This window comes from Spea bombifrons, chromosome 4, assembly GCF_027358695.1.
Source record: "Spea bombifrons isolate aSpeBom1 chromosome 4, aSpeBom1.2.pri, whole genome shotgun sequence".
Classification (NCBI taxonomy): domain Eukaryota; kingdom Metazoa; phylum Chordata; class Amphibia; order Anura; family Pelobatidae; genus Spea; species Spea bombifrons.
In genome coordinates this window covers 72957479-72984667 of record NC_071090.1, presented here as the reverse complement: position 1 = coordinate 72984667, position 27189 = coordinate 72957479, and the positions used below count along the sequence as shown (strand labels likewise).

The 27189-nt window shown below is 39.7% G+C and overlaps 2 protein-coding genes across 3 annotated transcripts; one reads left to right on the top strand and one right to left on the bottom strand.

Annotated features, from left to right (window-relative positions):
• Positions 1–1411: 1411 nt before the first annotated feature.
• IDH3A (isocitrate dehydrogenase (NAD(+)) 3 catalytic subunit alpha) lies at positions 1412–9237 on the top strand. Its single transcript, XM_053461862.1, has 11 exons — positions 1412–1489; positions 3786–3848; positions 4368–4451; positions 5201–5315; positions 5431–5618; positions 5848–5981; positions 6317–6419; positions 6556–6620; positions 7356–7440; positions 7651–7803; positions 8011–9237. Exons 1-11 carry the CDS (start codon positions 1457–1459, stop codon positions 8092–8094), a joined length of 1107 nt encoding a protein of 368 aa, XP_053317837.1. The 5' UTR covers positions 1412–1456; the 3' UTR covers positions 8095–9237.
• Positions 9238–9387: 150 nt separating this feature from the next.
• ACSBG1 (acyl-CoA synthetase bubblegum family member 1) lies at positions 9388–23343 on the bottom strand. Of its 2 annotated transcripts, XM_053461861.1 has the most exons (14): positions 23176–23343; positions 15765–15839; positions 15166–15398; positions 14827–14915; positions 14490–14610; positions 14304–14384; positions 13620–13769; positions 13176–13352; positions 12594–12775; positions 12201–12434; positions 11377–11594; positions 11071–11210; positions 10753–10999; positions 9388–9777 (listed from the first exon to the last, which is right to left on the bottom strand). In XM_053461861.1, exons 2-14 carry the CDS (start codon positions 15820–15822, stop codon positions 9701–9703), a joined length of 2007 nt encoding a protein of 668 aa, XP_053317836.1. In that variant the 5' UTR covers positions 15823–15839; positions 23176–23343; the 3' UTR covers positions 9388–9700. The 2 variants fall into 2 exon arrangements, with proteins under 2 accessions (XP_053317836.1, XP_053317835.1); XM_053461860.1 differs by lacking the exon at positions 23176–23343 and having other exon boundaries at positions 15765–15951.
• Between the last annotated feature and the right edge of the window lie 3846 nt (positions 23344–27189).

Below are 27189 nucleotides of genomic sequence, written 5' to 3'. Positions count from 1 at the left end.
GTACAAGTGCTACCTCACAGGAGCCTCCGAAAAATGCTTAGTGTGCACTGGCTTTAAATGTCTAATATTCATCTATTGTTCATAAAGTGCATGCCTATTCACTAAACTATCAACTGACTGATCAATAGTTGGACTATATTGGCTTCCTCAGCCCTTTGTCTTTAATTGATTTTTTCTCTTAAGGAGAACTTATGTTGAAATTCTCATTGGCATGTGAATTTTATCACCTCAATAAATCTATTAGCCCTTCTGTAAATTATGCCCTAGCTGACCTTTGTGCAGTCAGAACTCATTTTTAATAGCATACAAGTGGAATTTGTAAACAATTGCTCACTTCTATTTAAAACTGACTGGAAGATATAATAGAAGCATAAAAAAGAGTGGTTGTGTATAGAAAATATTTGACAATAGTTTACAATTACTGTGTACAATTAAAGTTACAAATTTAGTTTTTTTTTAACTTTACAAAATTACTTTTGTAGTTAACGTGGTAAAGTAGTACCAGTTTACCTATAACAGCAGCATTTTTGTCTATGTATATGGGTAATTTAATTATTTTGCAAGTTTTTCTAATAGATCAGATGTGGGAATGTTTGGAGAGTGTCTCATTTATCCAGACAAATTCTAAAGTACTGTTTGGAACCTTTGACCATACTGGTTTCGTTATAACACACGGCGCGTTGACCTTCCACGCTGGCATCAATCCTACTGTCCGGACATGTACCTGGGATCAAGAGATAATCATTAATACGGTAAAATAATACTGACGGGGTCAGTAATCCCTCATTTTTTTTTATAACTTGTTTCCAACCCCTGAGGAGCACATCATTGAATGCATTATTACAAACTTTAAATTAAATGCCCAATACCGGGTTCTTTTTTGTTCTGGGATTTCAGTCCAGTAACCTGAATTGTTTAGTTAAAAGGTAGTCCAGAAACTAAAAACTAAACACAAAAATATTCGTTAATATGCACTCCACTCATCTTCCATAATAAAGCATACATATGCCTGATTGTATGTATAACTGATTTGGCGCTCTTTCATTGGACTTTACAGTAACATAACGGACCTATGTTCGCTGTGTATATACCAGCAATGTAGCAAGCAGTGTACACCGTTATATAAATACGTCACAGTTATCTATGTTGACACAATAATCAGTATTGACTACCTTTCAAAGCAAATGCCTAATAACAAAACAAGAAGCATTGTTTATACGGTATTATTAGCGGCCTATCGCCTCACTCGCTCACACGTTATCAGTCTTCCCGTCTGTAAATAAATTAACAGTAAACCAATGGCTCCCTCCCCTACAACGCTAGTTTTAACGATAAACACGCCTCCATATTAGTAAGCCTTATCAGCAATAAACTACCGGTACAGGGGAGGATAGGACTTCCGGTAGCATAGTGGGCGTGGTAGATGTTAATGACTCCGCCCCTTTCTTGATCCCGCATGAACATGGCTGGCAGCGCTTGGAGGTCACTGGTAAGAGACTGCGGGTTCGGTGGTCACTGCTAAACAGGGCGGCGGAAGTATGGGGTGTTAAAGATTTTGTTCACGTTCTTTGAGGTCACGTTAGAGAATTCGTAGATGCAATTGGGAAGCATGTTGTGGTTCCCGGGGGTATAACGAAGTCACAGATTTCGTGTCGTTCACTGCAGGGAGACAGTATGTAATGGTGTATTTTGGGGGGTTTGTGTTTAGAAATCCCACTAGCCGTAAAAGAGCTGCGTTGGCAGACATCTTCTTGGTATTTACGGTTTTTAGTGGTCACCTTGCGTGGTTTACAGGAAGCACGGATGGTGACTCTAGCCGGACACACACAGTATTCACCGTTCCTGCAAAATAAACAGAATACTGAAACACAAGCTGATCGCTATAAATGCATGCAGCTCGCTCTGGCATGTTAGTTACTATTGCTAAGTATAGCAGGCAAGCTGGCTCCGTGGGCAGTGATGAGTGACACTGCCATTGATGACAGGGAATACACCGTAATCTCTATCACAGAGCAGCATAGGTACCCTGAGACAGGAAGGAAGTGCACGATGTGCTGGGAGGGCACCTTTCCCGGCTGCATTCAATAGACGCCTGCACTGCATAGGTTTCTATTATGTAGACAGTTATTGTCCTGCTGCATTTAAATGGCCGTGTATTAAGGCTAATATACATTACATTATCACATGGATTGCGTTGCGATAGAATGTGTATTAGTGGTGAAGGTTATCGGTGGGGTCGCACAAGGTTGACAGCCTAGTTTAGTTTCCTGAGTCTTTTAGGGACAACCTGTCAAGGGCTTCAGTTTAAGGCGTGACTTTTTTTTTTTTACATGACCCTGGCATTGGCAAAAATAATGACCCAAATCTGCTATTCTTCCTCATCCATGCAGAGCATTTCTATGTGAAATACTCTGCAGGGAGTTTAAGTTCCATCCTTTTTCACACCGATGACATGCTAGCCTTTTTGGCAGACTAGATTGTGGCACAGTTCCTCCCTGAGCCTTGGTAGCAGGGCCTTGCTGGAGACGACGGCTCTGGAGCTTTAAGGCTAGTGGCCATCAAGATGGAAGTGTGGCCGACGGCTGGATATGAAACGCTGCACGCTATGTTTTTATGCTCATGTGGAGTGCAGCCAGGGATAGCCAGCTGGTGGCCGCACACTATAGCACCAGATACATGTAGAGCGATGCCAGTCATCATCCAGTTTAATGTGCCTGACCCCCCCCCACTAGAGAAGATATGTAGGAAAACGCTCCCATTAAAAACAATAGAAAGACTTTTCACACAGGGGTCTGTAGCGGCCTGCAGTGTAAATAGAGTAAGCATACCGTGTGCGTGGGATTATTTTACACATCTCCTGCATGGCATTTAGGTAGGAGGGGTGGAGAAAGAGGCAAAGCATCTGCAGAGATTCTGTAGAATCGCCCTCATGCATTGGTAAGATGGACAACACAGAAAGATACTACATAGCTATTGTATGCATTAAAGGGCATATAAGGGCTTTAAAGGGATGCTCCATTGTGCCAGACAGCATCCTACAAAAATAATTCTAAATTTAGTACTGCCTCTTATGTGGTGTAACTTTTTGTACCATTGATATGTGATAAGTGAAATCAGTGGCAGCGCTTTGTGCTCATGCGCAGACCCCTTCCCCTGGAATGTCTGCTGAGCCCGTAATGTAGCTGAATCAAATTCTCTGCAAGATGCTTCCAAGTTCTGGATTCCTGTAGGGTCATTAATGCAGAAATATATGTGGACTATATGTAAAACTGCAACTACCATTTGTCGTAGCATCCTTGTGTTTTACAGAAGGCAAGACAAAACCATTATTGGGAGTGTTCTGACTGCGCCAAAATGAAATCTAATACCAAAGGGTTTTTTTCTAAATTTACAGACATTTCTGTGTGGTCTTTCAAATAAGAGTAATTAATAATTTGTAAATGAGTAATATATGACATAATTTTGTATTCCTCATTGAAATGATTTGTGATGACCAGTGAATGTAACCTTTGGGCTGTCTCTGTTTCAATTGCATTGTTTTGAGATTAAAAAACTGTCCGTTTTTTTTTTTGGTAGTGATCTCCTGACAAATATTTAGGTTATGGTGCACAGAGATATCTGATATGAGTGTGTGGCTATTTGGGCTTATGATCGTTATTCAAACATGTTATAGCTACCCATAACGTTGGTCATTATAAGTCAGAAGCTATATCATATCAGTGTTCTATAAACATTCATATTTATGAAAATGAATGCTATTTCCTTCTGTTTCCATAATGATGCAGGTCACCCGACTATCGGGAAAAGTAAACCAATGCATAAATGGAGCCCGGCCCTATTCAAGCCAGGTAAGTAACCAGGTAACCGTATTTGCTTGATTATAAGACAATGGCTATTTTTTAGTGCGAATCATCTTACATTCAAGGTCGTCTTATAATCAGACCTCAAATAGAGGTCTGACTACAAGACTAAGATCCAGATTCCCACAGAGCTGCAGGGAACCTGGATCCTCCTCTCTGGCAGCCGGTGAACGTTTGCGGGATGCGCACAGACAACTTCCGCTTGTGGCTTCTATGACCATCCGGTGCTCAGTCATAGAAACCCTGGCGGAAGTACCGGCAACAGCATCTCGCAGACCTCCACCGGCCGCCCCACTACACACCAAGGGGGACAAGTCTAGGGATGCACTGGTAAGTCGGGGGAGGGGAAGAGTGGCATATGGGGGTTATAAGGGCTTTCTGGAAGCAGAGTGGCGTATAGGGGGTATAAGGCATATATGGGGGCAGAGTTGCAAATAGGGGTGTATAATTGAGCAAATACGGTATATCGCCCTTGTTATTAATATACCTTACATATCTTCTTTACAGATGCAGACAGTTACCTTGATACCCGGAGATGGTATAGGGCCAGAGATTTCGTCTGCTGTCATGAAGATTTTCGATGCAGCCAAAGTGAGTATAAAACCTGCCCCCTTGTTTATGTGTATTACATAATCCACATTTCATTGTTTTTGCTTTAACATGTTACCCTTATTGTTTATCAATGTTTTTCTTACTGTTATTAGTGAAATATGCCTTCCTCCTGTAGCATCTTTTGCCGTTAAAGTGGCAAATAATGTATTCCATGGATTGAAATCTTTCACATCTTTCCATATAATATGTCAACTCCAGGAGCACTGAAGCCACAATTCATTCACATTGCCTCCTTTGACTATCTGGTAATGCTGGTTTTATTTTAGGTGTGAAATTAGCGAAAACAAGGTTCTTAAAGTCAGTGGTTGTTTATATTTTACGTATAGTGATTTTTTCTTTTTCAGAATAAGGGTATTGCTCAATATCTGATTTGAGTATATGTTTTATGTGCCCTAATGGAGTCAGTCTATGCTAGAGAATGGTCCCAAAGCAAGCTCTATTGCCAAACTTGCTTTTATTAAGTCCAAAAACTCATTTGCAGAATTCTCAGCTAGAACAATAGGTGTGGGACAGGGAAGGTCAATCCCACCACACTTGGCAGACAACACGCAGTGCAAATTATGTTGTCATAATTACTATCACAAAAAAAAACCATGAAGAATGCACATGAGGGATAGTCATTATCTGCTCTTTCTTGTCCACAATGTACACAATGGATAGGATGACTTGTTACTATAATTTCAAAGTTAAAAAGAAAAAGTAATTAAATGTTTCTCTTCTGCATGCAGGCTCCAATACAGTGGGAGGAAAGAAATGTCACAGCCATTCAAGGACCTGGTGGGAAGTGGATGATTCCTCCTGAAGCCAAAGAATCCATGGATAAAAACAAGATGGGCCTCAAAGGTACAGTCTTAATGATATATATTCACAAATAGGCTGTTCATGGGTATGTGTGCTAAAGTGGCCACAAATGTAAGTGATGTGTGTAGGATAAACATGTTGGTTTTTGTCTTTGCAGGACCTTTGAAGACACCTATTGCTGCCGGCCATCCTTCCATGAACTTGCTCCTGCGCAAAACATTTGACCTTTATGCCAATGTGCGTCCTTGTGTTTCCATTGAAGGGTTCAAAACACCTTACACAGATGTGGACCTGGTTACTATTCGGGAGAACACAGAGGGAGAATATAGTGGAATTGAACATGTGGTATGTTGCACTGCAAAATATGACTCTCTGTTCCTGGAATGTTGATATATGTGGTTGGGCTTTTGGCACAAATTGTGGTGTCTTAAATCTTAAATTTGTGTATTCAATAATACACAATATGGCAAAGGTCAGTGGACCTTCAATAAAAGGTCATTGGGCCGTTGGTAATGTTAGGCAAGTGTCATATTTACTTGAGAGCCGTAGATAATGATGATTTCTTGTGTTTCAGATTGTGGATGGAGTGGTGCAGAGCATTAAGCTGATTACTGAAAAAGCTAGCCAGCGGATTGCAGAATTTGCCTTTGAGTATGCGAGGAACAATCAGAGGAGCACGGTGACTGCTGTGCACAAAGCTAACATCATGTGAGCTTCTTTCCACTGAAGTAGGGGGGAGCATTATAGACATTATGGATCTAACAGAGCTGGAGCAGTGGGGTTAAGACCAATTTGTCTTGCACAATATGTACCCAGAGGGAAAAGATTTCTCCAGTATGACATCAATTGTGCATTTTGAGATGTGATTCATGATTTTCCTGCTTTTAATGAGACGCAAGTAGTGACATGCCAAAAAACGCATGTTTGCAGGTGGTATCACAGTAGTTAATATTTCATTTGATATCCACCACTGCCTGAAAATATTTATTTTCATGAGTAAGAAAAAAAAAAACACTTTTTAACTTTAACTCTTCTCTTTTCAGGAGGATGTCTGATGGGCTCTTTCTGAAGAATTGTAGAGAGGTTGCTGAAAATTATAAAGACATAAAGTTTAATGAAATGTACCTGGACACAGTATGTCTCAACGTAAGGACATTAAATATAGCATCTATCAAGAATATATATATATATATATATATATATATATATATATATCATGTTGCAGCAATATACTAAGATTCACTGTGTTCCTTTTACATGTGATGTGTGTTTCCCTTTGCAGATGGTCCAGGATCCCACGCAGTTTGATGTGCTAGTCATGCCAAACCTGTATGGAGATATCCTGAGGTAATTTGTCATCAGATTCTTCTAGTCGGATACTCCCTTTCCAGTTTCTGAGGCCCTGTTATTTTATCAATATCAATCTTTCACAGTAGCTTATTGTGCTGGAGAAAATGAAATAGTAACACAGACCAAATGTGACAGGGGTGTCCCATAAAATGGGCGAATCAGCTGTAATGTGTCAGTGTTTACACCTACACATTGTGGCACATAGGTGTAAAACAAATACTTTACATAGAAACACAGAATGTGATGGCTGATAAGAACCATTTGGATCATCTAGTCTAGTTTTTGCTGACTGTAAAAATACCAAATTGTATTTAGACTTCTGTCCATCGTATGCGTGTTTATATCAGTGTATGAACCGCACTATTAACAAAATATTTGATTCCCGAGTACCAGAGGGCACTCATATTTTGTGGAGGTTAATTCAGTGGCACTAAAAATACTTACATCACAAATGATTCCAAATTTAAGCTGGTAGGGCTAAACCATAAAGATCATTACTGCATACTCTATCAACTTCCCAAACGGTACATTTGGTGGAATCTTGTTGTGAGAGCCTTGGGATGGTAGTAAGAGGCGTTCAGGACTGTAAGTCATTAGGGGCACACAATTTACCATCATAGGCGGCTGACTTTGGTTTGTCTGTGGTGCAGTAGTTAAGTAAGCAACTTAAGTCTTGGGTAGTTTTAATAAAATAGATTTGCTAATAATTTACTTGTTCATTGCCTCTTTAAGTGATCTGTGTGCTGGTCTAATTGGAGGGCTAGGAGTCACCCCAAGTGGCAACATTGGAGCCAATGGAGTAGCAATCTTCGAATCGGTAAATCTGCAAGTTTTGTTATTTGTCTGTAGCCCATGCTCCCGCTTACTGTAATGTAAAATTCTAAATTAGTCTTGTTGCTCTACAGTGTATGTGGCTTCTTATTCCTTATGTTATTCCCATTCCCTTTGTATATAGAGAATATAGACTGTATGTAGACTCATCTTAGCTCTGTTTTCATCATCTGTATCTGCTTCCTATTCCATGTAGGTTCACGGCACTGCACCAGATATCGCAGGGAAAGACCTGGCTAATCCTACTGCCCTACTCCTTAGTGCAGTCATGATGCTTCGGCACATGGGTTTACAGGAGCATGGGCGGAAAATAGAGGCTGCTTGCTTTGAGACCATTAAATCTGGCAAGGTGAGAACCAATGACTCTGTAGACAGGCTTGTAAAAGTAATACTTTGAGTTTTTCAGTCTGATTTTTAATATCACGGTTAGTGAGCTTTGCATTTTATTTTTCTTAAATGTATCATAAACAACTGTATGTTTGAATATTTTAACTTATGTGATTATAGTACACGTCATGGTTAAATATTTCACCTTTGTGACTTTTCTGTCCCTTAGACTATAACTAAGGATTTGGGAGGAAATTCGAAGTGCTCCGATTTCACCGATGAGATCTGCCGCAGGATACGGGACAGTGACTAGCCTTGTTTGCTGCATTTCTTTCCTGATTGAAATCTGGCCAGCTGACATCACACGCACATTGTATCCTGCTGTTTCTGGCTTTATACATCAACATCTTATCCCTTCCCTGTCAGAAAGATCTGTTATGAAAAGCAGAACACACTGGCAGTGAAAAAGTTTAAATTGTTAAATCCAAGTGGAATTACAGCATGTTCACATGAAAATTTACAGGCAAAATAACACTTCTCATGAATGAGTATTCTAAGTTTAAGATACTAGATCCCATGTTTAATTGACCGACCATGTTCGTAGCTCTTAAGATGCAGCTTGGTTGTATATTATATGTTAATGTGATATGAATCGTGTAAGAGCCTTTATAAAATATATTTGCTGCATACTGCAGTAGATGCAGTGTATTGTATGCAAAATAACTATTTAAAGTGCGTTCTTAAAGCATCAATGATATTTATTTTGCACCATATCATCTGACGCTAAGTATCTCACTGCTGAATATAATCCCACTTTAGTTCTTTCCATGGTCCTTTTAAAGCACTCCATAGCCCTGCTTCTAATGCATAACATATACAGGCCCACTTGATACCTCGTGTTACTCCATAAAGCCTCCTATTATTTCCTATTATAGTTTTCTAAAATACTCCATTATTGTTTTCGTTAGAAAAAAAAAACCCTTCCTTTAGCCTCCTGTGGCACGGGAAAAGAATGCTCTCATTTGGTTCTGGTATTTGATTGCTATTGTCCATTAAACTTTTCACCACTAGAGGGTGCTGCAATGTACGGTGCCACATGGAGTTTAAGCACAGTCTGAAATAACCCACCCATACGATTGTCTTTGTTTTAAGCCTTAAACCTCCAATTTTGGAAGCTCTATTTATTGTGTATCAGTTAATTAATTTACTCTGTACTTCCTGCAGTCTGTGTTCTGTTTGCACTTCACTTCGGTTTGCGTCTTCATTAAATGTGCAAGGTCTTTACAAAGAGACATAAAGCTGAATGTGATTCAAGTTATGTGGTTATTATTTTGGGGTGTAATGCTAGTTTTGTGAGATGAGTGGATTATTTCTATAGAAATATGTACACGGTTTTTAATGCTGTAAATAATTATGCCAGATACAACATAATAAAGCTGTTCTCGATGAATCAGAATTTGCATCTAAATAGGAAAATCACATAACTGGGGAATACTATGTATTATACACGCATAAGAATTCTACTTCCAACAAAATATAGGTCGATAATGGCCATGGGATGAGACATTAATTGTGAATGCCGATTTAAAGAGCATTGGACACAATGTGTACTTCAAAATGTTTATTGAGAAGCCAGACTTAACACATAAGTAACTAATTGTATTCACTGTATTATACAATTATCATAACCTTCAATTTTGTAACACTGTTCCAGAAATTAATTTTAGCAAACCACGTAAAATTGTTAAATTGGAGATCTGGATAATCTTATATAGTTCTATTTGTTGAGTGTCTATAAGCTCATTTAATTTGTAGCTGTATGCAATGCAGCAAAAAAACCCATATGTTCATCTGTGTGTTGGAACATCAATGGTTACTTCAAGTGTTACCAAAGTTAGACACGTTTACCACTTGGGGGTTTACTCTCTGTAGAAAGCCTCCACTTCTTTTCTGTACTTCTCTATGATTGCATGACGCTTTATTTTCATTGTTGGCCCTGAAGTGAACATGGATAATAATGAGGTAAGTGCATAGCATAAGGTTTCTTTGGGGGGAAAAAGGTGACACAAACTTAACACTTAAAAAAAATTTAAAAATAAAATAAAAATGCGCCATTCGCATACTTTTTTTTTTTTTTTTAATTAATTATGTTCAGTGGGAACAATTGTGTTTTGAAAGGGAGCCCAAATGTCTGTGGCCAACAACTCGATCCCAAGTTCTGCACCTCACGGAAAGTGTACTTCTGCAACAACCCTTGATGTAAGGAATGCTTAACCTTGAAGAATTTATAATAATATATTTCATGCAAATATACTCAGCTCTGGTATGTATATGCTATGCAAAATAGGTAGGTGTGAAAAAATGCTGCAAAGTGAAAATGCTTAAATATTTTTTTTTGTTAATAACAAAATGCAAAGTGAGTGAACAGAAGGAAAATCTAATATTTGGTGTGACCACCCTTTGCCTCTTAAACAGCATCAATTCTAGGCACACTTGCTCAAACTCGGGGATTTTGTAAAGACGTCTGCCTAAATCCACAGAGAAACTATGGTTAGTTCTCTAGTTAGATTTTTGGAACAACCTACCACCCGAGTTTGTTTAAAAATTGTGTGCAAGCGTACCTAGAAGTATTGATAGTATTTTGTAGGGAAAAGGGTGGTCACACTATATATTGATTTGATTTTCATATTTCTTTTGTTCAATTACGTTGCATTTTGTTAAATGATAAAAATAAACTATTTTTGGAAGAATTCTTACTTAACAGCATTTCTTTACACCTGCCTCAAATGTTTGCGCAGTACTGTAATGTTAAAATGGTAGCCTGTAGATATGCGTTTTAACACAAAGAAGAAAGTGTATTCCGCAGCTTGGAAAGCTCTGTTATTTAAAAGGTGGTGTTCCGCTTAGAGATAAAGTGAATTTAACATTCTAGTGAGTTAAGATGTTAATCTAGTAAGAGTTGTATTGTTACCCATTTCACCACCAGATATTGAGAAATCCTTGAGTAGGATTGTCCACTTCTGGATGCGTTGAGCATTGGAAACTGCATCTTTGTTCACTTTGTTAATTCCTTCTTGAATGGCTCTGTAAATAGCCTGATCCTTCTGCCCCAGAATTTCTGACACAGTTGTGGCCTCGCTACCAGCACCGTGACAAAACCGTATTGCTTCCTGCGTCAGGGTGTCCATTGGCTCCAAAGTAACTGGGTTCACTGTGCTCTGGATAAAGAATGATTATTATTATGGAGTGTCTAAGTGAACATCTTCAGTCATTGAACTGCATACTATACCTTAAGGGTGAGAAGCATTGACACAAATTTCCTTCTATCTCCAATTAACACAGCATTACTGACAATGGGCAGACATCTCTTTACAGCATCTTCTATAGGGACGGGAGGGATATTCTCACCTCCAGCAGTAATAATCAGTTCTGATTAAAAAAAACAAAACAAAAAAACACGCTTATAAACGTGGTTAAGAAAATGTAATATGTAATCTTAACTGCCACATCTCGTTAAAGAAATATTTTGCAATATCAATACAACATTGAATAAAACTACAGTCTAGGTTTTTATAATGGTTTGAGATACGGGTACCTTTAATTCTCCCCGTCACCTGTAAGAAGCCATCATCATCCAACACTCCAAGATCCCCTGAGTGTAACCAGCCTTCATTGTCAAAAACCTCTCTTGTTTTGTCCTCCATGTTTAAGTATCCCATGAAGACGTTTCGCCCCCAGAAGCAGATTTCCCCGTTTCCTTCTCCATCTTTATTCACAATTTTCACCTGGCACCCAGGTACTGCCTTACCGCAGCTGTAAAATGATGCAGGACATTTACGTGGAAAAAGGAGTCTTTTTTTCATATTTTAACAGTTATGCAGCCCTATCAAACTAACTCAATAAGGACCTTTTTAATATTTAAAGCTGCATTAAAGTGAGGAGTGGGTCTTAACAGTTCATAGATTTTACAATCCTACAGTGGTTATGTATAAAAACTGAGCTCTAGTCATGTTGTTCTCTGGTTTAGGGCATTGCAAAATAAATAAAACAAATTGTAAAAGTATTTTTATTTTATTAAGAAAAGGCTCCAAGCAACTCCTAAACGTATAAAGGTATTTCCAAACTCATAATAGGTAAATATATACTGAGGACTTTTATTCGATTTGCTTTAGCAATACACAATTTATCATTGTAGGAAAAATGTTTTTTTTCTTTATATTTTTGCTGCCCTTTTTTAATTTTAATAAAGTATTTTATGTATGAATATAGTTTAAACAGAAAGACCTTCTTGTCTTGATTAATATGTATTTTAGATAATCTAAGTGTTCAAGAGGTTGAATGAAGACATAGTAAAAGAGTTTAAATTGCTTCTGTACGAAAAGATGTAAGACGCCAATAAGGATGTGACAATAATTTTACCATTGAAAGCGGTGGGTCTGCGGGCCAGACATACAATGGGGTCCTGTTGTTTCAGACATGCCATATGCCTCATACAGTGTAATATTGAGGCCCAAGAAGAACTCTAATGTTTCCTTGGAGATGGGTGCTGCGCCTGAGAAATGTTTCTGGCAGCGAGAGAAACCCAAGGCCTTGCGAATCTTGGACAGGACCAAAAAATCAGCCAGCGTTGTGAGAAAAGGCTTCTGTTCCCCACTAGAACAAAGAGAGCTCAATTTACTTGAGAGTGTTGCAGATCAAAACATTGCCAATGTTTCTAAAGTATCATGCTACAAACCATGGCCTATAGTTTAATGTGCTATTTGTAGATAAATAAATATGTATTGAAGAATATATGAAACATTTTTTAAGTACTTCCTTGGTTGTCTCTGGTTCCTTTCCAGGCTAACAGACATTGCCCAGGAAAGCATCTTCCTCCTCACTACTCCAGCCTGTGCTGACACATCCTTAATGCGCTCCATTATTTTCTCCCATACTCTTGGGACCCCCATGTGTGATGTAGGCTGAGCCTCCCTCAGTGTATCCACAAGCGTACCCTTTAAATCAAAACAAAGAAACATATATTAGCTCACAGTGCTCACTCAATCAGGATGACCTATTTTATTCTTTACAAACATGTATATGCTGTGAATTACTCAGCACCTATACCTCTCACCAGCATCAATAACGAGTTTCCCTCAATCACGCAACCATGGAACATGGCACGGAACATCAGCAAACGTAAACGTACTTACACTACTGTCTGTATCGCCTTGGTTATAATGAGCTTTGGATGTGGCAATGACCTACGCCAACTGCTTAGACAAGTTATTGAGTTAAGCCCTAAGTGTTTTTAACACCATATAATAAAGTAGCAGAGAAAAATATTGGGAACAACCCTCAAAGATTTCAAACCATGCCTAAAGTATTCATTTGTCTAACTAGCTATTCACAAACCTTTAAAGCATCTGGATCAGCAAAGAAGACATGCTCTCCCCATTTAATACCAGTCCACAGATCATATATTTGGGCTGCAATATGGCTGAGAGGCAGGTAACTGACAATGTCCTCCTGCTGGATTTCGGCAGGAATCATGTTTCCAGCTCTGCTGGCGTGGGCCGCTGTCCAGGTGATCTGTTGGAGGCAGGAGTAACAATGCCATGGAGAAGGAAATAATTTAGTGCGAGAGGATCAAAGAATAAGCAATTAATTTGCCCTCCTTTATCTTGATTTAACAAAGTGTGCTATTTTTTTATTTTAGTTTTTGGGGTGTTTGACCTTTTGTGTGCTTTAAGGGCATATATAGAGTTAAAAACAAATATAGTGTTCTGGGGCAAGGTAGTACTAGTTATAGTGGATAATTTGTTATTGTACTCACAGGGATTTAGTAATTCCACTTACGTTGTCATGGCTGAGCATTACACCTTTCGGATTCCCAGTGGTACCAGATGTGTAAATAAGAACACAACACTCATTGGGTTTCTGAGTGCTTATGATGTCATCGAGCTGCTCTTCAGCTATATCTTTCCCCAGTTCCATAAATTCTTCCCACTGATAAACAACATAAATCTCAGGCGTTAAGATACATAAAACGTCCATTTAACACAAGAGCATTCCATTAAGACAGATGTTTATTAGTTTTGGATAAGGCCTACATTTTACATCTAATCATACCTACAACACCTGCAACCATTTTGGATGGAAATATTGATGATGAAGAAGAAATGGCTGCATTACATCTATAGGAAGACAAAGGAAGAACACATGACAGAATCTATGCTAATATTACTGAATTTAATATAAAATAGCACAATGTAAGAAGCTACACATAGACATGTAAAAATCATGAGCCTCCATTGTTATGGCTACAGATGAGAAACATTGAAGAAAAGAGAAGAAAACGAAAGTGAAAACTTTAAAATGAAAGGAATTTTGGTAGGTACTTTTCAGACAGATAGGTTTCAAGTCATACACTAATAGCAGCCTTGTGTCTGCTGTAAAAAAGCTGAATATAATTTTAGGAGCAATTTTAGGGTCAGCCTCCAGTCTTTACATAATCCACATTAATCATAAATAATTGCATACCATGTACACATTTGGATGTTTCTCCAGTAAAGTGCCTTTATACTGAACAACAGCTTTGAGGTGAGGTAGTTTCTCCCATGTCTGTAAATAAAAAAGTCGGTTTAGTAAATCAGAAAATGCTGGAACCGGCCTCTTCCCACAATCGTTCCTCGGTATCCGCTTGTGTAAGGTACATCCTTATTTTACCTGTAAGATCTTTTCCAGCTGTTTCTCATTTTCAACCACAATGATATTTGCTGTACAATCGCTGGCAATGTAGTGACAGGCATCAGGTGAATTGGTTGCATAAATGCCTGTAGCAATTCCTCTAAATTGTAACATTAAGAAAAATATATCATTATATACATTATAGCACGATTCTTCAAATATGTTTTACAAGAGAACACTCATTGGATCACTTTCACATAATAAATTGCTTGTCCAATAAACATTTATATGTGACCCCTCAGAAGGAGTGATTTACCCTTTAAAATTCTTCCGAAAACCTCCCTATATAATGTTGTTGATGACAACATGCACTTACCCCGCAAAGACAGCGCCTACTGCAGAAATAAACCATTCAGGTGAGTTAAACCCCAGTATTCCAACACCATGAAACCGTTCCAATCCAAGCTGCAAATATAGTAAACTCACGCTAAGGGCTAGAACCAAAACAACTTAGTATCAACAAAAATAACAACTGGGAAAATGTGGAGGTTCATTATAATATATTCCAATCTCTGAAAGGAATTGCATGCTGTTTATGTTATTCTACTTCCCAGGTGCAATATTTGGGCTGTTGTTGAAAATGTCAACCGACTCACTGGTTGTGTTTTCATCTATGTTATCATAAATACATCCTGGACCAAAATGATATTCTCACCTTCAGGAAGCTCTTGGCAGCTTTGCGTGACAACTTGTAGTATTCCAAGAAGGTGACATGTTCCCATATCCCATCCTTCTTGCTTGACATGGCATTCAGAGATCCATATTTATCCACACATTCCAGAAATAATTGGTGCACAGTTACAGCAGGCTGAGGACAGGAGTCATCAATCCGGAGCCGGACAGAACCATTGGCGGTGGTTGTCCATAATGAGTCCACAGTAGCAAAGGCTAAAATTATTATACTTAACTTCAGTAAAACGAACCCAAAAATTACATCAAGTGTCTTTTTTTTGCTTGGATGGAGACCGCTATAGGAAATCATGTATCAAATGCCACTACCATTGAAACACATCTGCCTACTTAAATGGACACTCCAGCCATCATACACTTTAATACATTTATTCTTCTTTAATAGGGGTACCACGGACCACGGTACCACGGACATTTATCTGCCCCGACAACCAGATGGTAACATGTTCATCTACTCAGAAGACGACTAACAAAATCTGATTTTACACCAATAGCACAGTTGGTAGATGTTTTCTACTAATTCCTGCTATTAATCATTTAAATCAAATAAACTGATCATTATACCTTCAGATTTATTAACTGGAAGCTCCAGCGCTGTTTCAGTAACAGCTGGTAAATCCATAGATTTTCTTAATGGATCTGTGGAGTGAACCATAAAATACATTATTTCCTTCAAGATTATTTAGATTACTAAATAATTTATGACAAATTGTTTCCAAATTTACAAAAGTACCATTTCTTAAATTATGTGTTTTTACAAAAATGTAGTATCTTCAGAGTAAAAGTCTTACTCATGATGGGAGCCTTACATCTGTCATCAGAACAACCTAATCCATGGTATTGTCAACATATTTTAATGTAAGTTTTATCTACTGGTTTAGTGTTTTATATTTTTTAACTTGTTGCTGAAATCAGGAAACAATACAATTAGAAAATGTGGGATATATATATCTATGGGCAATTTACATTGAGCTAATTTACCACCAAACTTTGTGGTAAAATGTTTTTCACATGCTGCAAAGTTCTTGTTACACAGGTTATGACCTTCCATATGTGATGTTAGAAAGTTTTTCTTCCCTGAAACAGTAGAAGATAAGTCCTACAGCAGTGAGAGAATGTTATCATGAATGGAATAGTCATATGTTGTCCTGAACAAAATAACAAGTTTGAGGTTTCCCAACAGGTGGAAAATTGAGCTGCAAGCAATTTCTATACCCCACGTGCATAGGTTTGTCATGTTTTTGGAATTTAGAAGGAAAAAAATAAAACAAATATTTATATATTTATTAAAAAATAAAATATTTGCAAATGTTTTTGCTGCATTTTAATTGTTAAGCTCTGGAGAATATATATTGGTCCCTGCAAAAGAAGGACTAATAGCTCCTCCTGGCTTGACTGCAGCTTGTGCTCCTTAACTAAAACTGAATCAGGCATCTGGCTCCATTCCCTTCCACCTACTCAGTTGTAGGTCAGAGAGACAAATATCCATCACTGGACCATAAGATCTTGTACAAGGACATATTGAACACTTTAATGGGAACAAATTTGGAGCACGTGAACATAGGCAGGATTATTAATAATAATTAGCCACCTGACTAAGAGCATATAGGATATTGTGCATTTATACTGGTAAAATTATGATGTGTGAAAACATTATTTGTAATAAAATATTTACATGTAAAAACACCTACAAAAATTAATGTTTGCAATGTCAACTGGAAAAAAAACAAAAATAATAAAGAAAATAAATTATATAATAATAACATTTACTGAACAGATAATACAGCTTTTTATAATAACAAAACCACAAAGTGACAACTCTAATCTGCAAAGGTAAATTAATTTATATCCTCTGCCTTGGAGTCTCCCCTTCTGCCAATTGATCAATTACTTTATCAAAGCTATTGATGTTCAAAGCTACATTCATATTCATTTGAGATATAGCTCTCTCCCGGATCTCCTCATATCTGTCTAACAATTTCTTCTCTGTCAGCTTCTCTGGCAAGACATCATCATCTCTTCCACTTTCGGGTTGGCGTCCCCCAAGAATCAGTCCTTGGCCCTCTCCTCTTATCTCTTTGTACTTCATCTCTTGGCAAACTAATCCACTCATTTGGCCTCCAGTATCATCTATATGCAGATGATACCCAAATATACCTGTCTTCTCCTGGTCTCTCCCCATCTCTCATGTCCCTTATTACCAACTGTAGTCTGCTATTTCTTCATGGATGTCACAACGCTTCCTGAAACATCATCTTTCCAAAACTACACTCATTATCTTCCCCCCTTCCATCTCCACCCCAGTACCTGTATTCCGTATCACCATTAACAGAATGACTATCTCTCCTACTAGCCTGGCCTGATGCCTTGGGGTCATCCTTCACTCAAACCTCTCCTTCATCCCTCACATTCAATCCCTCACCAGATCCTGCTGCTTGCACCTAAAAAACATCTCTCGCATCTACCCATTCATCACACAAGAATCCATAAAAACGATTGTTCATTCACTTATTTTCCCGTCTTGACTACGCTCGACTCTCTCCTCTGCAGTCTGTCCTAAATACTGCTAGGCTTATCTTCCTTGCACACTGCTCTTTTTTTTCTGCTTCCCCACTCCATGAAATCCTCCACTGGCTCCCTATAGAATTTAATTTAAAATCATTGTACTAACATATAAGGCCCTTCATAACACTGCTCCTCCATACATTTCTGTCCGCATAAACAAATGCTTCCCTATTCGATCTTTACGTCCTCACTCCATGAGAGCAGACTCCTCTCCACCTAATGTATCAGTTTGTCTTAGTCTGTCAATTCTAGTCTTGTCATACCCGTTGAATATACGTATTGTAAGAAGCGCTGCGTACATTTTTGGCGCTATATAAATAAAAGATGATAATAATAATATTCACTATATATGGAGCCAGATATGGTACAGCATAATTCCTATCACTATATAGTAAGCTAGACATTGACGGGGGTACTGCATAACTCCTATCACTATATCTGGAGCTAGAAATTGACAGTGTACTTCATAACTACCATCACTTCATACTGAGCCAGACATTGGCAGTGTTAAGCATAACCCTTATCACTAAAAAAAAGGAGCCAGACAGAGGCAATTATATACTGAGCATCATTATATACTGAGCCAGACATAGACGGTGATACAGCATAGCTCCCATTACTATAAACTGAGCCAGATATTGACAGAGGCACAGTATTACACCCATCATTATATCCTGAGCCAGACACTGACAGTGGTACAGCATTACTCCTATCACTATATAGTGAGCCAGACATTGATGGTGATGCAGCATAACTCCCATCCCTATACACTGAGCCAGACATTGACAGTATTAAGCATAACTCCCATTGCTATATACTAAGCCAGACACAGACTGTGGTGCAGCATTACTCTCATCACTATATCCTGAGCCAGACATTAAGAGTTGTACAGCATAACCCCCATCTCTATATTGAGCCAGCCATTGAAAATGTACAGCAAAACCACATCACTACATACTGAGCCAAACATTGACAGTGTACAGCAGCACTCACCCAGTGCTGGCCATGGTGGCACCTCCCTGATGAGTGGTGCCCTGGGTGGACCCCCCTACTTGGGTATGCCACTGTCTAGGACAGAGGCAGGATGGGAAGGCCAAAAACACTGCACATATATCTCCCCTGTACTGGCAGCAGATACACTATTCTTGAGCATCCATAGATACTTGTACTTTGTTAATCAAGGGGTAGTGCTGCCATATCAAACATATGCCCCGACATCTGTACCACTCATTTCTAAAGTGGTTCCTGGGGAATGAGAGGCTGCTGTTCCTTAAGCCTGTGGACTGAGCCCTGTCTGTCAGAAGAGATTGTGACTGCGAGGGAGCAGAAGAGTTGGTGATTTCCCCATTCTGACAAAAAAGCAAACATCAGAAAAAAATATGTATGAGTGTATATATCTTACTGTGTAAGTACTGTATATTAGTGTATATGTTAGTATGTGTGTCACTATAACTATTTTCCCTGCAGCCACTGTCTCCAGAGCCAGAGGACTAGGCCCAGCCCTGCACTGAGCACCGCCACTACTGGCACTACATCTGCCTACCTAGTTAAAGTACAGTAGCTATCCAGGGACAGGTTCTGCAGGAGGAATACCTGGCCAGATACAAAGGGAGTCACATTCACTACATCCACAGTTTTAGGGACATAGAGACCACTACAGAGACACCTAGATCACAGGCATATGGTGATCAGCAGAAAGTCATCTAGAGACATAGAGACCATCAAGGTGACACATGCAGTGGGCTGCAACGCTCTTTGACGTTGCGTTCTGCTGTACCTTCGTGTTTTGGCTCCCATACTGTAAATAAATGTCCTTCGTAAGGGACAATTTATTTGCATTGTTATGCTTTTTGTTGGTGATTTTGCTGTTTAAAATGGCCCCCAATCATAATGCTGAAGTGATGTCTATTGTCCCTAACCACAAGATGGCTGTGATGTGCCTTATGGAGAAAATACATGCGTTTGATAGGCTTTGTTCAAACACGAGTTATAGTGCTGTCGGCTGTGAGCTCAATGTTAATGAATCAACAATATGGTACAACAAGAAAAAAGAAGTGGACATTTTCCAATCTGCACATGAGGCTGCTGTGGATAGTGCTAAAGTAACATCTATAGTGTGTAATGAAGCTATGGAAAAAAGGGAAATTTATGAGATGACGACCAATAAAAAAGCATATTGGACAGCATTTTTGAGAGAGTGAAAGCCAAAGAAATTTACAGTTACATGACCAAGGGTAAGGAAAATGTTAAACCCTTCTAGGCTAGTGCTAACTGTCTCCTGCCACTTGAAAGACGATATGGCATGAAAAATGTTAAACTTGCAGGACAGGCAGATCAATGCGGATCTAAGTGTTTTACAAGAAAAGGGTTATGTTGAAAATCAGGTTTTTTCAACTGTTATGAGACTGGCTTGTTTTACAAGGGCGTTAACAAACAAATATATATCATGAAAATGGCCTCCAAAATCCCTGGCTTCAAATAATTCAAAGGCCCTGCAACCTTGCTATTGTATGCGAATGTCAAGGGCAACTTTAAGTGCACACCCTTAATGTTGTACAGACAATGTACAATGGTGGCCCGAAATCCACATGCACTTGAAGGAAAAACCAAGGAAGTAGGCCAGCCCATTGGAGATGGAAAAAGCGTGGATGACACCCGAAATATTCTGAGGTTGGTTCCACAGCTGCTTCATTACAGAAGTTGAACCCCTGTTTTCTATGGGGGAAAAACTTGCCTCCGAGGTTTTAATCATTTTTGATAATGCCTCAGTTTATTGCTATGAAGAAATGCCCCAAACACGACATGACTCATCCAACCCCTCGATCAAGGCATAATAAAAACTTTCAAAGCGCACTACATGAGGGAGCAATGCTTACGAGGCTCGAGATGCCAACAAGGAAAGCACCATGATGCCCTACTGAAGTCAGTCACTATATGTAATGTTATTGATTATGTTGCCACATCAAGCAGGCTATTACCAATAACTGTAATTATGATGCCAGAATAATGATGACCAATAAATACACAAAATAATGGAAGAATTCAGCAGATACCCAGTGAGTACAATTCAAAAAACCTGTCTAAGGCATAAATATTGGGGATTCTCTCATACTATATTGCTATATATTGCTTAGCCCACCCAGGTTTGGTGAGTGTTATCTATTTTGTATGCCTATATTGCTTAGTGGGAGTGCTTCGTGTTTAAACCCAAAAGAGACTCTCAAGCAATTTAGAGGCTTCCCTGGACACCATTAATGAGGCACCTGTGTGGGAGGAGCTGCTCAACCCTTTGATGACATGAAGGAAGAAGATGTATTCAGTATTCACGGCAACTCTTTTTTTTTTTTTTACCAGACTGAGCCTTTTTCTGAATATTTCAGCATTTTCTTTGACTAAACATGGATTGAAACAATCCAGTTTGTATAGGCTATATCATATTAGGTAATCATTTATTTATATTTTTTATTCATAGTTTCAAAGATACTCAAAAAGCTTACTTTGCCCAGTGACTGTTTAAAAAACCAAATCCAGAGAAGAGTGCCACTGCTACTTCTTACTGAAGTGGCTATTCATATGACATTTGCTCAAGTAAATAGGTCATGATCCCCAGCCATCCATGCAAACCTCCACAAATTATGAGACATTAATATTAAAGATAAATATTTTAGGTGGCTCAAACCTCCATGTCCTCTTAGGCTGCAAGACGCATCTACCTGCCATTTACTATCAGTACAACACAACACAAATAAACTAGTCAGGTCTAATTGGATGGGGAACATACAGAAAAGTTTCAAAAGAACTGTAAAAAAACAAATTATGGTATAAGCAATCCTGTGTTTGATACAACAATAGTATTGCTGTGGCAAAAATAAATAAAATAAGCATATGGGAAACTGAACAAAGTACATACTATGTAATAAAAGTAAAGAAATACAGCAAAAGGCAGACAATTTCGCAAGTTTCCCCAAAGGATATCATCAACCTACAACTTCATATTTTAGGGGTATGGCCATAGCAAATGCCAACCTTTTCTTTTCTCCAGTAGTGTGGGAGCTCAATAGGTGACCATTTGCCCCCTTCCTCTTGCCACTTTATACTGTCATGATAACAGTGCACATTAGAAATTTGGAGCTTAGGTGCCTTTGCCCTCAGCTTCTCCTCCGACAGCAGTTGGTGTGAAAAAAGGAAGGGCTAGAATAAATGTATAGGTGTTTCCATCATATTCTTAGTTGCCTCCAAACAAGTAACCTCTGCCTCACTAAACACTACTTTCTCAATCCTATCTCCCAAACTCTTTTATCCATATCTGATTATATGAATAATTAGACAGGATATGTCTGATCCTGTCTAATTATTTTTCTGCTCCTAAATATCCCTGGTTAAGTGATTATTTATCTTTCAGTCTGTCTATCTCTTACTCCCTACACTATCTGATCATTTGACTGCATGTGTTTGTGGATACCAGTTAACAAAAGTGCTTATTTCTCTTAAAAATCTAGTATTATCTGATCATATTAAATGTGTTATTTGTCTGCCCATATGTAACTCTCTGTCTGTATATGTTACCTGTCTTGCACTATTTTAAATAATTCCGTTTTGACATACACCCAATTGACATATATCTGTTTCTAGATTTATGCACTGTATCTTTCTCCAAAACCCTTGCCTGATATCCCCCCATACCACCCCCTGTATCGTCATAATCTATGTCACAAGTATACCCCTTTAATACTCACACTTGTCAGTGCCTTCAATAAGGGTTTGATTTCTAAATTTTGCAAATCACGCTAGAAACCACGTATATTATCAGAATTATGGTCAGTGAACTGTCGGTTTGACCTGCTGGCAAGAAGAGTCCTAAAAACACAATGATTAGTTCCAAGCATATCAGTAAATCCTTCTACCATTTGTAAGTTATCAATGTTAATTTTTGAACATTATTTTCAAATGTAACAAAGGTCATCTGAGACAGTCTGTGATCTCCTGATGGCATGTATCTTAAATTATGTAACTTAGTAAACGTAAAAATATGTGGGTTATTTGCCATTGTATGTGTATTTTGGCAATATGAATCAATTAACTACTGGTGGTTACATCAAATGTTTGGAGGGGAGTTAACAGACAAGAATTCTAACACAGTTCTATGTTTTAACTGAAAATAAGTATTCTTCTTAAAATTTCATGGAAAATAGTTTCTTAATCTCATATTGCCATCCACTTTCAGGCATGGGGTGCACTCAGTTATAATGTGCAAGCTTACATTATAGCTAAGTTTTCAGGAAAACATGTTATTCTGTTCTTCTGTGCAGTATGAAGACCCTTTCTAAGTGAGAGTATTATTAATTCAAGTTTACAGTAACTAGGACTTTTTAATATACTACTTTCAAAAATAAAAAATGAGTATTGTTACCTTGTTATGTGATTTTCATTAAAAATCTTTGTTGTAGGAAAATCTTCAGCTTGGATAATAGCAAAACATTACCCTTAAATGGGATTAACCAGTTGATTTATAGTGTTCCCCAAAAGTACAGCAGAGCCAGTGCATTTCTCAAAAGGCTGCTTGAAGGATGTTTAAAATCTGTTTGGTCTCAACGTGGTCCCTACATTATTTTTATCAAGAAATGTTAGGACTTGCAAAGAATTTCAATTAGGTTCAAGTTCTTTTACATGCAAATCCAGCCTGTGCATGGCCCAATCAGAGATCTTCTCCAAGTTGAGGCAATGTGAGGCTTTCTGTAAAGTCATTGTCTGAATGGAGACAAGAAACATGGTAGAATTAGGATGAGATTTAGAACGCTGAACAAGCAGATCTTTGTGCGATTTTGAGGCTTACAATCTTTTCCCAATTCTGTTCACTGAGCCACAGCCAAGAGATCTTAGCTGGACAAATATGCTCATTATTAGGAAGGAGAGCTAGCTGGAGCTGGGAAATGGGGAAAGAATGTGAAGGAGAACAATATTAGGAATAATAATTGCACCAATAGTAAATAAATACATATATATATATATATATATATATATTTATATACATATATATAGCTATTATCCTTTCAAACATGAAAGAAGACACAACAATTTTGTTAAATTCAGTCCTGCTCTACCAGTGCTGTACCATTACTACTACTGCTGCTGCTGCACTTCTGTGACTGTCCTCGGGCGCCACAGAAGTGAGCTGCAGGCCCGTGTTAGGCGGCTGTCAGGCTGCATAGACGTCTCCGCAGGCCCCGCACTGATGATCGGCCGGCCCCTTGAAATCTGCAAGAGAGGTAAGGTGGTGCGAGAGAATGAATAAATTAAGTCAGTAAGTGTTTAGGGGCAGAAATGGGACAGGCAGGCTGTTTGGGGGGGAATGGGACAGGAAGGCTGTTTAGGGGCAGAGGTCACACAGGCAGGTTATTTCAGGGGCAACAGGTGGCACAAGCAGGCTGCTTCAGGGGGGACAGAAATGGGACAGGCAGGCTGTTTAGGGGGCAGAAATGGGACAGGCACACTGTTTAGAGGGGCAGAGGTGGCACAGCCAGGCTGCTTTGGGGCAGAGACGGGCAGGCAGGCTGTTTTAGGGACAGAGGTGGCACAGGCAGGCTGTTTACGGGGCAGAGGTGGCACAGGCAGGCTGTTTTAGAGGCAGCTACAGCACGGGGAGGCTGTTTTAGGGGCAGCTGCGTCACGAAGAGGTTGGTTCAGGGGCAGCGGTGGCACAGGCAGGCTGCTTCAGGGACAGAGGTGGCAAAGGCAGGGCTGTGCACAGGAGATATCCTCGCAATCTGACAGATTTGGAGCACTTTTGCAAAGAAGAGTGGGCAAATAATGCTACGTCAAGATGTGCCATGCTAATAGACTCCTACCCAAAAAGACTGATTGCTGTAATAAAATCAAAAGGTGCTTCAACAAAGTATTAGTTTAAGGGTGTGCACAGGGCCGGACTGAGAATGAAAAGCAGCCCTGGAAATATTTGGACACCGGCCCTATGTATTGTATCGCATGGCGGAGCTCTTGTACCCACACACCACACGCCTTACACACGCCTATCTGAGCCATTTACCATCCAAATAGCTATAAATCAGTCTTTTTAAAACTATACTAAATTGTTTCTTTACGACAACAGAATACCACATCATTATCAAAATCCCAGGAACCGAAATAGTAAAAACACCGAATAAGTACCTGGGAATAGACAGAATCTTAACTCCTCACCATCCATGTGTACTGGATAAAGATGACATCAGTGCTCAGCAGATGTATGAAACAGAATGTTATATGATGGGATTGGGAGTAATCAGTACACGGAAAAAGTCATGATACACTGGATGCCTGAAGCCACAATTTAGTGCCACTGATCCTTTTTAATAAAATATGCAGATTGAAATAGAGTAAAGAACACAAAACCTTCACTTTCACTGATTTCTGGGCCTAGAATGTTTTGTCCTCTGAAGTGACTACACATTCAGGAGGGCGTTTTATCTCCGGATAAGTAAAAACTACACCAGGACAGACTCTGCCACACCGAAAACCCAAACACACACACCAGGACAGGCTCTGCCACACCGACACCCAAACACACACAACAGGAGAGACTCTGCCACACCGACACCCAAACACACACACACCAGGAAAGGCTCTGCCACATCGACACCCAAACACACACACACACACCAGGACAGGCTCTGCCACACCGACACCCAAACACACACACCAGGACAGGCTCTGCCACACAAACACACACACATCAGGACAGGATCTGCCACACCGACACCCAAACACACACATACCAGGACAGGCTCTGCCACACCGACACCCAAACACACACACATCAGGACAGGCTATGCCACACCGACACCCAAACACACACACACCAGGACAGGCTCTGCCACACTGTCGCCCAAACACACACACACCAGGACAGGCTCTGCTACACCGACACCCAAACACACACACCAGGACAGGCTCTGCCACACAGACAGCCAAACACACATACACCAGGACAGACTCTGCCACACCAACACCCAAACACACACACCAGGACAAGCTCTGCCACACCGATACCCAAACACACACACACCAGGACAGGCTCTGCCACACCGATACTCACACACACACACCAGGACAGGCTCTCCCACACTCAAGCATAAAAAATTTATTTTCTACACTGCTTTGTCATTAACTGCCCCTTTTGTATTTTTGCCCCCTTGTGTATTGATGCCCCAGCCAAGCCCCCTTTAGTATTGTAATTAATGTGCCCCCCTCCACAACCTTGTGTATTGTCCCCTTTGTGCATTTATGTCCCCACACCCTTGTATATTAATTTATGTGGGGGCATTAAATCACAAGGGAGAGGGTTGGCTGGGGCATCACATAAATTAATATACAAGGCTCTGCCACACTGACTCCCAAACACACACACCAGGACAAGCTCTGCCACACCGACACCCAAACACACACACACCAGGACAGGCTCTGCCACACCGACACCCAAACACACACACACCAGGACAGGCTCTGCCACACCGACGTCCAAACACACACACACCAGGACAGGCTCTGCCACACCGACGTCCAAACACACACACACCAGGACAGGCTCTGCCACACTCAAGCATAAAAAAAATATTTTCTACACTGCTTTGTCATTAACTGTCCCTTTTGTACTTTTGCCCCTTGTGTATTGATGCCCCAGCCATGCCCCCTTTAGTATTTTAATTAATGTGCCCCCCTCCACAACCTTGTGTATTGTCCCCTTTATGCATTTATGCCCCCACACCTTTGTATATTAATTTATGTGATGCCCCAGCCAACCCTCTCCTATGTGTATTGATGCCCCCACCCTTTTTGTATTGGCTAATCTGATGCCCAACCACCCTCTTGTCTATTGATGCCCCCACTGCCATGTGTATTACCCCCAGCCACCCCCTATTGATTATGTAATACCACAACCCAGCCATCCCCTTTTGTATTATTTAATTGTTGTCCCAAGGCAATTTCTCCCTTCCTTGAATATGGGTCCACTTTCATATAACCACTATGTTTTTGGTGACGATCCTCTCCCTGTCAGGAAGAACTCTTCTGTGAGCCCGCCCCCTTGAACGTCACGTCTTAAAATGAGCGGGACGAAGAGCTGAGCTGCTGCTACTGGGGGGAATGGTGTGTGCATTAAAGGCGGAAAAAGATCTTACATGATTTATCTTTGTCTCGTTCTTAAAAATCAGAAGAACCTGGGGTGTAGACTTTTTATATATACTGTGTATATACATACAAACACACATAAATACATCCCACCTTCCGCCCGTCCTAGCTTAACTCTCACCGCTCCTGTCTGCAACTTTCTGTCTGGAAGCTTGCACACTGTACGAGCAGCCTTGGTTTCACCGCGGGATCACATGACCCCAGTGCGGTCCAGGTCGCAAGGGACCTTTCTAAACTATTTTGA

Bases quoted from the DNA above. Each gene is read 5' to 3' on its own strand.
- ACSBG1 (XM_053461860.1), bottom strand. From the start codon at position 15,864: ATGTATTTTATGGTTCACTCCACAGATCCATTAAGAAAATCTATGGAT. The intron at 14,385-14,489 runs GTAAAATAAGGA...TTTTATTTACAG, and splicing joins AGCTGGAAAAGATCTTACAG to ACATGGGAGAAACTACCTCA. The intron at 11,211-11,376 runs GTACCCGTATCT...TTTTTTAATCAG, and splicing joins GGTGACGGGGAGAATTAAAG to AACTGATTATTACTGCTGGA.
- IDH3A (XM_053461862.1), top strand. From the start codon at position 1,457: ATGAACATGGCTGGCAGCGCTTGGAGGTCACTG. The intron at 3,849-4,367 runs GTAAGTAACCAG...TCTTCTTTACAG, and splicing joins CCCGGCCCTATTCAAGCCAG to ATGCAGACAGTTACCTTGAT. The intron at 6,621-7,355 runs GTAATTTGTCAT...TGCCTCTTTAAG, and splicing joins CTGTATGGAGATATCCTGAG to TGATCTGTGTGCTGGTCTAA.